The sequence below is a fragment of the Microtus ochrogaster genome, chromosome 10 (genome assembly GCF_000317375.1).
Source record: "Microtus ochrogaster isolate Prairie Vole_2 chromosome 10, MicOch1.0, whole genome shotgun sequence".
Lineage (NCBI taxonomy): Eukaryota > Metazoa > Chordata > Mammalia > Rodentia > Cricetidae > Microtus > Microtus ochrogaster.
This window is the reverse complement of record NC_022016.1, coordinates 39,630,097-39,642,506: the sequence shown is the minus strand read 5'-3', so window position 1 is coordinate 39,642,506 and position 12,410 is coordinate 39,630,097. Positions and strand designations below refer to the sequence as shown.

The window sequence follows — 12,410 nt, the reverse complement described above, 5'->3', positions numbered from 1 at the left end:
CACACACACACACACACACACACACACACACACACACACACACACACACACACACGACAGTCTCAATACATGGCCCTAACTAGCCTTAGGCTTGTAGCAAATCTTCCTACCTCTCTGCCTCCCCAGTGCTGAGATTCAATTGTACACCACCACACCCACCTGTGTATTTCATGTTTTCAAGTCATTAACTGGAATTGGTTATATGAATAGGCTCCCTTGCTTCAATTATGATCAAATATTATATCTTGTGTTCTCTTTTAATCAATTTCCCAATTTATTGAAAAACTTGCAATAAAATGATATTTAAGAAATTTATTGAACACAAGATCAACCACCAATAATTATGCTATTTTAGAAAGTTTGAGATTTAACAATCTTATAAATTAATCAAAACATTCAATTTACAACTTTAATTTGAACGTTAACATTACTAATTTAAGTAACAGTCATTCTAGATTTATGTATTTATATACTAAAAAAAAGAAAAAAAGAAAAAGTGAAAGAACTCACAGCCATCCTCTCTGCTGTGAGCCACTCTTCTTCCTCAGGATTGCCATGCCGATGGGTATAGTATGACACACTAGAAATTACCTTGTTAACTTCATTCAGTGCATTCATCTTTCCATTGAAAGAAGAAATCTGCAATAACCTGTAGGAGACATTCAGTTTTGATTTGATTCTAAAAATAAATGTACATAACTATTTCCAAAGATAAGAAACTTACCTAAGTATCATTTTTAACCTAAATATTTCTAAGTTCTTTACAGTTTCTTCTTGTCCAGGAACCCGGGAGGCTAAATTCTTCAAAGATTTAATAATCATTGAAAGAGCATCATTTTTGGCTTCATTCTTTGCTTCTTTCTTCAGTTCTTCATCAGTTAAGTTTTCCAAAAACTGTGGAACCATTTCTATTATTGGAAGGAAGTATTTTTTCACTGTGTTCAGAGTGATAAATTCATAGCACTGTCCAAATGGTCTGAAATAAAATAGAAAACTCCTGTAAATACTCAATGTTTTAAAATCAAATTTAGTAGATTCTCATAGTACATTTATTATTTTTAAAAAAATCCAATTAACAAGTAATAAAAATCTTAACTTGAACTATTTCTCTTTAAATTTTTGTGTGCACACATGTGTATATTTTAATTTAGATTGAACATGTGCATTTGAATACAAGTACCCTCAAGAGGTCAGAGGTATCAGATCACCTGGAGTTGACGTCACAGACAATTGTGAACCACGTATTAGTATCAGGTCATCTGAAAGAACAGTCACTTAGCCATTGAGACATCTCTCCAGCCCCAATTACTCCATTTCTTAACTGAACCAAAATAAAACCAGAAACTTAAGAACACTGAACATTTCATTTTAAAATCTAACTTACTTAATAAGGGCTGCAATTATCTGAACATTTAATGCTGATCCATTAATAAAACGATCGTGCAATATCTGGAATCCATTTAATGTGCCAAATTTGTTGAGGAGATCCACTAGCCAACCCTGCAATTCAAGTAAGAAAGTTTACTTTTTGGCTTCTAAGAAAAAGTACTATTTTGACTGATATATTAAAACCAATTAATGTCAAATCATTCACAGTAATCCACTTATGATGAAGAGTAAACAGCAAGCATGAATTTACATTACAGAAATATAATGCATCAGTTTTGCTACTGGAAAATTAAATCCATGTTTTGTCTCAGCAATCACACACTGTAAGAGAATGTGGCTTTCCTAAGTACCTAAAAACACCTATATTAAAATAATTTATGAGGTTAAAATACTCAAGTAAAAGATGAAGGAAAAGCTATTTAACAATCTAGTATAAAATATTCTAAGTAAATCCCCTCACTCCAAGACAGGGTTTCTCTATACAGCCCCGGCTGTCCTGGAACTCACTCTGAAGACCAGGCAAGCATTGAACTCAGAGATCTGCCTGCCTCTGACTCCTGGGTGCTGGGATCAATGGCATGTGTCACTCACTGAGTCAATTTCTTATTACAGTTATAAGCATTTAAAATTTCCATATCAAGGGGGCTGGAGAGATGGCTCAGAGGTTAAGAGCAATGACTGTTCTTCCAAAGGTCCTGAGTTCAATTCCCAGCAACCATATGGTGGCTCACAACCATCTGTAATGAGGTCTGGTGCCCTCTTCTGGCCTGCAGACATACATGGAAGGAATGCTGTATACATAATATTTTAAAAAAATTCCATATAAATAGAATAATCTTGAAGCCTAAAAATGAACTGTCAATTAAAAACTAGCCCATGCCACAAGAATTGAACACTTGGCTACCGAGAGCAAAGGCTTAGGTTTGATACACTGCTTGCACGGCAGGAAGAACAAAAGGAGAAAGAGAGAGAGAGAGAGAGAGAGAGAGAGAGAGAGAGAGAGAGAGAGAGAGAAAGACAGACAGGAAAACCCAATTATACCATGGTATGTGTTATTACTAATTAGAACTTCTGGATTCTTTAGCTAATTTACATAAATGTATTCAATTCCCATCTTATTAAACTTATTAATAAAGTTTGCCATTTAAAAAAACTCAAAATGAACTGAAAGGTTACAAAAGAAATATATCAGCCGGACAGTGGTGGTGCACTCCTTTAATCGCAGCACTGGGAGGCAGAGGCAGGCGGACCTCTGAGTTTTGAGGCCAGCCTGGTCTACAAGAGCTAGTTCCAGGACAGGCTCAAGCTACAGAGAAACCCTGTTTTGGGGGAAAAAAATTGAATATATCAAAAAGCTAAATACCCAAGACAACCTCTTTTACACCTTGACACTCTCTAAAAGGCCGTATTTTGAAATTAAATGAGGGAGAAGAAAAATAGTTTCTCTACTAATGTCCTAGGCAAAAGAAAAAAAAACCTACAGCTATATTTAAAAAGAGGAAATGTAGAATACAGATTCTGTTTATTGGGCAATGGTGGTGCTCACCTTTAATCCCAGTGCCAGGGCAAAGGCAGGTGGGAATCGCTGAGTTCAAGGCCAACCTGACCTAAAGTGTGAGTTCCAGGGTAGCCAGGGATACACTGAGAAACCCTATCTCAAGAAACCAAGGGAACAAATACAATAAGCTAATTATAACAATTGAAATTTTAAGTTCTCTAAGACTAGACACTGTCATATTTCAGTAAGTTCAATATTTTTCTATCTTTTATTTTAATGACCAACCCTAGGTCATTAAACTCTCAGTATTTATTTTACGTGTATGAGTGTTTCCCTTTATATACTTTACCATGTGGCATGTCTGGTGCCAGAGGCCAGAGGAGAACATTAGGTCCATTTGAGTCAAAATTAAGGGAAATTGTGAATCACCATGTGGATGCTATGAATTGAACCCAGATTCTCCCACAAGAGCAACAAGTGCTCTTTAACCACTGAGCCACCTCTCTAGCCCCCAAACCTCTATTCAGCTCACCAGATCTCTTTTGTGATTACTTATAAAAAAGTACATGTTTGCTATGTATTTTTTTTTTGTATTTCTTCAGTAACTAGAACGAGACTGAGCTGATATACTTAATAGTTAATTCTTTCTCTTTTAAGATTTTATGTTTATAAGTGTTCGGTATGCATGCATGTGCACTACCTTTGGGTGGAGGTCAGTCAGGAGGAGGCAACACATACCCTAGAACTGGCAACATCAAACCAGTCTTACATAGAAAAAAATTTAAATGATTCCATAGCCTATGAAAAAAGTTTTCTGTAACAGCACCGGCTGTACTGGAACTCAAGAGATCTACCTGTCTCTTCATCCCAAGTGCTGGAATTAAAAGTGTGCACCACCACCTCCTGATAATCAATTTTTAAAAAGTTTATAGAGATTTAACAATGAAAGTCACAAAATTCCTCTGACTTTCAATATTCCTTGGCTGATTAGGAGAAGGGGGAAAAAAATCCCAAATCTTAAAAGTATCTCTCTAGAGACTAGACAGGTAGGTAGCTCAGCCGATAAGCACTGACTGCTCTTACAAATGAATTAGGTTCAATTCCCAGCACCCACGTGGGAATTGTGGATTACAAGGAATTCATTACTTTCTTCTGGCCTCTGAAGGGCACCAGGTTTGTGCATGGTGTAAAAACATACATGCAGGCAATACTCATGCACATACATGAAACAAAAACAAATCTTAAAAGTTTCCTTAAAGTCTATATTTAGAAACTATGTATTAGCAGCACTTACTAAAGGAAATTAAAATTATAAAAGTATAAATTTAAAAGTATATAGTAAAAAAATCTAAAGTACAGTGTTTACATTGCTATAGGAAATTTATTTATTTATTTTTTTTTGATTTTTTGAGACAGGGTTTCTCCGTAGCTTTTGGTTCCTGTCCTGAGGAAATTTATTTTTAACTATATATTTTAGTAAAATTTCAAAGTTTTATATTCCTGCTTCCGTTTTATAATTTCTATTATTTTACTTTTGTGATTTATTACTAAGCATATAACATATTCCTATTCTGGAGTTAAAATATCATAGCTTTATTATCCACACCTGAGGTTTCTAATCAGTCATACTTTTTCTCTATTACTATTACAAATGAAACAAATATCTTTTATTAGCCAAATTATGACTATTTCTAGTTGAGTAAAAGATAATAGGGATTAACTATACATGGAGAAGGGACCATAAGCACTGAACTGAAATATTATGACTACGCAAAGGCTCCTAGTGCTATATGCTGTTTCATTAAAAGTCTCAAAGCCATATTTGGTTGTCAGATCTCAACTATTACTACACAGAAAAACTAAACACTAGTAGAATACAATAAAACAGTTTTGGTATAAAATGAAGAATTCAAACCATAATGCAAAATCCCTTTCAGAGTATAATTAAATTAGTCTTTTTCTGTGTTCACAAGAGATTGAGATTAAAGTTCTGCAGTAGAACAAAACAAATCTTAATGTTTAATTTTGAAAGTAACAAATCAACATACTTTTGGTGATCGAGGGTCTGGAGAACGAGCAAAAAGTTCATCTTCAGGCACCTGAGCACTTGAGGACACTGATTCACACGGACGTGTACCATTGTAGATATGGAATTTGCAATGAGGATTTAAGGCCATGGCAAGAAGTTCTAGAAGTGGAAACCAGTCTTGGGCCAATTTAGCCACACATAGCTCCACCAGGCGATGAGTATTGTTAATAATACATCTCTGTTATACATGGGAGAATGGTGATTTAGAATGTGAAACACTGCAATTTCAAACAGAAGTTGCAATCCTAATTACTCTTAATATTAAATGAACTCCCCATTTTATACTGATTACTTGAATATCCACTAGTATTATGAAAAAATTAATCTGCTTTATAATTTATATGGTGTGTACTTTCAAGAAGTTTCTTGCTTAAAAATGAAATGATTTGTCAGATCCTGCTGTCTTCAGACAAGATACAAATTCCCTTTTTTCCCTCTTTAGAATTCTTACACTAGAAGCACCAATTCTAAAATTCTAAAATAATGTATCAGTTACTCCAAATGGAAGACTATATACTGACAAATCATATTCTAAATCTGAGAAATTATGTTATATTGTGACTTTTACCCCATCATTGTAACTGAAAAAATGTTCAGAATACAAAAACATCATTGGCTTTATGACTATGTCCATAGTGAAACAAGTAATAGGTCTGTAGCAGTTACAGCATTTCATTAGTCCAAATACAACTCTTTAAACAATATGATTGCATCCTACAAATAACAAATACTAAACTATTTTCATTTGCTTCTGTTCATTATTCAGAGATATTATAGCCCCTGAGTTATCTACTTAAAAGGGATGACAATTGTAAATTGAATTCAGATTATAGAATTGTGTAGACAGTAACTCATGGCTTAAACACTTAGAAGTTTTAGGTGCCAAAACTGAAATATGCATGTTTCTTTGGTGTTCTTTTCTGCAGTGAATTCATTTCTCATTACCTCTACAACACTGACTTTTCTAGTCCCTCAGACATGCATTACATTTTACCCATCTTGGGCAATTTTGCCTTCCTTAACAATATATAAAATAAAACTACATCTTACAATTGACTGCATTAGATTTTCAATAAAATGAGGGAATTTGCCCAAGTTCAAAAGGTACTAGAGAACCAAGGAGAAAGATTAAATCAAGTATTTTTAGCTCTAAATCTCATGCTAGTTTTAAATGCCCATGCTGCCTCTAACAGAAATAATATACTATAAAATTACTTTAAAAGTTAAACATTTATACTCCAATCAGCCAAATATATCATAAACAAATACACACATACTTGCCCTCCCCACCAAAAGGATCACTATATAATTTGCTTTTTAAAAGACAAATGAAAACTCACGTGAATCTCAAACTTCCAGCCACTCACTGCTTCATCTGTAAGGATTTTTGTGAATGAGATTGTTAGCCCATCTCGGAAAAATCGCTGACATGCTTCACTTTTAACATCAAGACCTAAGAAAAGGGAGGGAAAAAAAATTATTTCACAATGTTCAACTATGTGATGAAAGACATAAGTAATTGGAAACTTGGATGACAGGCTAGCAGTTAAAGGGTACTTCTGGATAAAAGTTCACAGCATTATCATAACACTATTGTTATTTCAAAGTTTCTACATGTCAGAAAGGAAACTTAAATCAGAAATAAACTTTTAAAAATTATTAAGAAAAATTTAAGTGTGTGTGCCTGATGTATACCATGTTTCATGCAGGTACTACAAGGGGCCAGAAGAGGGTGTCAGATTCCCAGGAGCTGACATTATAGGTGATTATGAGCCAATGATTGTGAGTGCTAGGAACTAAATAAACCTGGGTCCCCTCTCTGCAAGAGCAGCAAACATTAATAACTAACTGCTCAGCTATTTCGAGGCCTTCGGAATCAAATTCTAAAATAATTATGCAGAAGTGATAATATTAACAGTAACTCAGGGCTGAAGCTATAGCTTAGTGCAAGGGTAGTTAGTCTAACAGACACAATCTTAGGTATAATCATCAATGAAGTAAAAAAAAAATAAAGGAAATACATATGAGACTATAACTTAAACCCAAAATGAGTCAGTGCCATGTGACAGAGACTCAAGCATTTTGTTCTGAAAGTCTTAAATTTGACATTTCACAATTATTTTTAAAATATTAGCTTGCAAACCATGTACTTAGCGCCCACTCATATCTTTACTATTCTCCAAGAGATCAAGTAAGATGCATTGCTTCTATTTTGTTTGTTTTTTGAGACAGGGTTTCTCTGTAGCTTTGCCTACAGAGTACTTAATTGTAAAAACTTTTGTGTATATTATGGAATTCCCGTAACAGGAATAAATCTTTGAGTGACTGCAAATCTAAACAATGGACTTGCTCTTTAGAAATATAAATACATATACATGTTCTGTCTAGCACTCTTGAGGACTGTCCTTTTTAAACAAATGAGAGCTTTATCTGTAAGCTTATGTTTTAACAGGAAAATAAAGTTTTCAGGAATAAAGTGAAAATATATGTAGTAGCACACATTTAGAAAAGCATTGACACTCAGACATACCTTTCTTGCTAAGCTCAATAGCAGCTTCTAAAAGCACTTCTAATTCCCCTTTTGGCAAAACTGGAACGACCCATCGAGGCCTAGGAATTTATAAAATAAAATAGAGGTTTACTGGTTGTGTATTAAATATAAAACGTACTATAGTTAGTTACTAATTACAATTATTCATTTTACTATGAAAATATTAAGTATTAACTAAAATAACACTAAATACTATACAACAGTGGGGCTGGCTGAATTTTCTTTTTAACAATTAAGTATCATTTGTTGTCTCTACAAGAAGACTTTTAAAAAATGTAAGAAACTATTATAATAAAATACCAATTGTGCATCAGAGGCCTATTATTAAACTTCACAGAAAAGGGCTTTCAGAATTCAGATTAGAAGTATGCTTTGAACTTCTTCACAAAGAACAAAAACTTCAGGAGGCCAAGACTGATTCATGCCTCATAATCTAGCAATTTTTTCTAAAGGATCTGCAGAATCCACAGGTGACTCTCCCTTAAACAAAGATGCAGCCTTTTCTTTAGTTCCAGTGCTGACCATCTAGCTATCCTTTTTATAGGCCTTCCCAATCATCACCATTAATTTACCCACTGTCCCAAGAAGAGTCAACCTTCTTCTAGCCAACCACTGAAATCTCTCCTAAGAGCTGGTCTTAACTCAATCTCAACTGCTCTTGCCCCTTTTAGTAAAAACATTCCATTAATAACCTATTAGAAATAACTACCCACCATTATTTTAAAAATATCCTTTGCATTTTTCTTCCATAAACAATTGTTTTTATGCAACCTAATATCTAGCCTGCATATTTTATCAACCACTAGACAACTCTGAAATGTAACAATGCAACTTTCCAGTATGTCATCTCTGTATTAAGAACAACCAAGAACCATTATAAATAGCCTAACATTGATCTGACAGCCCAGCTTACTATACCCAAAACTTGCAATTGCCATAGATGGAGAAAGCAAGATACAAAATCAAACAATATCTACCTACAAATAAAGCATTACAGAAGGTGCGAGTAGGAAAACTCCAAAAAAAAAAAAAAGGAGAAAAAGTAGAAGAAAAATTGATTTGACAGTAACTCAGTGCATGTGATTATTAAAAGCTGCTAGTAGAAGCATACATTCTTTTAAATGTTCCCTTTAAGATGAATTAATTGAAAATATTCCAAACAAGTAAAACAAGTTACAAAATTATAATAAGATTTTATATAGAGAGAAAAATACATATATAATAGTAAACACAAATATGGAAAAATGTACTCCTGATTTATGTTAAGAGAAATTTTTGGTTGGGATATGTAAGGGGGATAAAGCTGGGGGAAGGGGTTAGATAAATTTTATTTATTTACTATATATTATACAACATAGTTCTATACGTATTTAACAATGCATACTTATTACTAAGGAATTTAGATTTTTGCTTGTATATTTTCTCCAGATAGGGTCTATGTGGCTCTGGCTGCCCTAGAACTTACTATATAGTTCATGATGACCCTGTACTCAAAGAGATCTGCCTGCCTCTGCCTCCCAAGTGCTGAGAATAATGATGTGCACCACTACACCCAGCTCAGTTTGTTTTAATGCAGATGATTTTTATTCTTCCATGTATCTAACAGTTTTTACTTTTATTAAGTAAAAATACAACAAAAAAGCAAAATTCCTAAGAGTATATTTTCCATTATCCTTTTAAAAATGTTCTCATTTAGCCGGGCGGTGGTGGCGCACGCCTTTAATCCCAGCACTCGGGAGGCAGAGGCAGGCGGATCTCTGTGAGTTCGAGACCAGCCTGGTCTACAGAGCTAGTTCCAGGACAGGCTCCAAAGCCACAGAGAAACCCTGTCTCGAAAAACCAAAAAAAAAAAAATGTTCTCATTTTAATTATTTTATGTGTATGAGTATTAAGTCTGCATGTATGCTTGGTACTTTTCAAGGCCAAAAGAGGTACCCGTAACTTCCTGTGTCTAGAATAACAGATGACAGATGGGTGCTGCCGTATGGCTGTCAGGAACAGAATCTGAATCCTCTGAAAAAGTAGCAAGTACTCTTGCTGATTGAGCCATTCATTGCTCCAGTGTCCACTACTCTTTCTGAGGGGCCCTTGTTGAGTTCACACTACCCAGTGAGGACTACACTCAGATAGGGTTTTTTGACATGCACTTCTGTTTCTTTACATTCTTTCCCTACCCCAAAGAACATCTTAAAAGTGTCATTCTCTTGAGTCAGCATGAAGGGCATGTCCTGAGAAACTCCTTATGATCTGATTTGTTTCAGGGATACCCTAAAAGTTATTAAACTTAGGAATATGCCAATTGAAAACCTGCTTTCATCATTGGTCAGATGGTGGTGGCACATGCCCTTAATCCCAGCACTGGGAGGCAGAGGCAGGTGGATCTCTGTGAGCTCAAGGCCAGCCTGGTCTACAGAGCGAGTTCCAGGACACTCAAGACTGTTAAAAGAGGAATCCTGTCTTCAAAAAACAAAAACAAAACAAAAAAACCACAAACAGTTCTACTTTGGAATCAAACAAATATGGCCCTATGTAGGTGCATATTGTTAACCTAAAAAGTTTCTCACTCGTTTTCATTATATCCACCAAGAACCACGGGTTATAAAGTACTTGGTAGTGATTATGATGGGAAAATTAAGGCAGCAGATTCCTCTTCCACTGTCTTTGTGTTACCTATCACATAGAATGCTGGAAAACCTGGCTTTCTTATGTATTATATACACCAGAAACAAAACCAACTGACCTGTTGATCATATCATCTAACTTTGCCAAGTCAGTATGTGGAAATGCAGGTTCCTCATCTTCAATCTGTGGAGGGGCATCACCTTGACCTTGCTCATCAGGAGGAGTTGCCGGGGAATTCTCATTGGAAGAATCAGGCGATGAAGTCTTGATTAAAAATTAAACATTCCAGATATTAAGTTCCTACAACACACGCACACTAGTCCAAACACTAATAGATTAGTAATATTTTTTAAAATGTCAGTAGCATAAGATTTTACAAAGAGATCACTGAAAGCTTATGATTTAATATGTTCTCCTTTCAGAGTTTGTGCAAAACTGTAAGACAAAGTAAGCAACTTAATGATGAATTTTTACATTTAACATGGATAACACTACAGTTACCACACAAAGTTACCAGAAGAATTCAAGTGCCAGAAGCCCCATATAAATAGCTAAATTGAAGTCTATAACTTTAGAAACCTGTTTTAAACAACCAAAATACTTTGTCCTGTGTTTACAAGTTCACAAAAAAAATGCAGACAAAAACCAATTTTAAACATCTATAATACCACATCAACAAATAAAACACCAGCAAGGACATTTTAATTACCTCCTTGTGATCGTTGTAATGTAAAGAAAAAAAATTCATGGATCTGTAAATTTTCAATAAAATTAGGACTGTTATCTGTCCTTTTCATTTTCAAAATTAGGGCTGTATTTGTTCCCTTTCCATTCAATATCTAAGTAGTCAAAATTCTCAGCATTACATAAATTAATAAGCTTTCCATGTATAAATCTTATAGAAAGCAATTTTTTCTTTAGGACAGGACACTAGAAATATTTACTACAACAATATAGGCAATTTGTTTAAAAACTATTAGCATACATTGTCAAATTACATTGTCAAATTACATTCTAGAACCTTCACAAATACTGCATATCTGAGGAATGTTCATCCCATTTGTCACTGGTTTTTATGGCATACTTGGAGCCTTAAAATCTATATACACAAGCCGGGCTGTGGTGGCGCACGCCTTTAATCCCAGCACTAGGGAGGCAGAGGCAGGCGGATCTCTGTGAGTTTGAAACCAGCCTGGTCTACAAGAGCTAGTTCCAGGACAGGCTCCAAAACCACAGAGAAACCCTGTCTCGAAAAACCAAAAAAAAAAAAAAAATCTATATACACAGATTTTTTTAAGCTAAAAATTTGATTAGGAAATTTCCTTTATGGGCCAAGCAAGATAGCTTAATAAGTAAGGTGCTTGTCACTGAGCCTGATGACTCAAGCTAAAAACCAAGAACACACGTGGCATAAAAATGACTACCTCCAGTTACTAATTTTTTTTAAATTTTCTCTTTATTTCAGTATGTGTAAAGCTATCAAGAAACCGAGTCCTGGGCTGGAGAGATGACTCAGCAGTTAAGAGCAGTGGGTTCAATTCTCAGCACCCATACCAGACAGCTCACAACCACCAGTTCCAAGGAGATATGACATTACCTCGGTAGGTACCTGTACTTAGTGCATATTCCCACACATAGATGCACATACACACATATAATTAAAAATAATGAAAAGAAAACAAAACAACAACAACAAAAACCCTAAGCCCTAATCGGACACTGATTAAATCTTTGGTTGCTTCTTTATGGTCTAACAGTATCAGATTTTGTGAGATAAATAAAATCCTATCATTAAATAACATAGATAGAATAGCCTGGATGGTGGTGGCACCACTTTTAATCCCAGCAGTTGAGAGGTAAAGGAAGGCATATCTCTGTGAGTTCAAAGCCAAACCGGTTTACTATGTGAGTTCCAGGACAGCCAGTGCTACAAAGAAACAAGTCCTGTCTTGAAAAACCAAAACCAACCAAATCAAACCAAAAAATAGCAATAAGAAACAAGGAGAAATTCTATAGGTAAAGAGTGGTTGTATAGGTAAGAATGTAATTTACTTTTATTCTTTTGTTTTAAAGATGAGAATTATCGTCAATAGATGAAAAATATATATTAATACCTAACAGACATGAAATACTACTATCACAATCCTAAGACCTCTACAAAACCAAGTATATATATATATGTATATATATACGCACACACACAAACACACACACATATATATATATGTTTCTTTTTTTTTTTTTTTTTTTTTTTGGTTTTT

At 34.6% G+C, this 12,410-nt stretch overlaps 1 protein-coding gene across 7 annotated transcripts in view; it reads right to left on the bottom strand.

The window, feature by feature from the left end:
- Usp9x (ubiquitin specific peptidase 9 X-linked) overlaps window positions 1-12,410 on the bottom strand; it is a 107,303-nt gene that overhangs the window by 70,205 nt on the left and 24,688 nt on the right. For all 7 annotated transcript variants that reach the window (XM_013348365.2, XM_013348364.2, XM_013348367.2 and 4 more), the window contains 7 exons: window positions 10,268-10,413; window positions 7,507-7,586; window positions 6,317-6,429; window positions 4,936-5,154; window positions 1,385-1,500; window positions 725-976; window positions 511-649 (listed from right to left, as the gene is read on the bottom strand). In XM_013348365.2, the coding sequence (XP_013203819.1) occupies window positions 511-649; window positions 725-976; window positions 1,385-1,500; window positions 4,936-5,154; window positions 6,317-6,429; window positions 7,507-7,586; window positions 10,268-10,413 (1,065 nt within the window). The remainder of the gene's footprint in view (window positions 1-510; window positions 650-724; window positions 977-1,384; window positions 1,501-4,935; window positions 5,155-6,316; window positions 6,430-7,506; window positions 7,587-10,267; window positions 10,414-12,410) is intronic.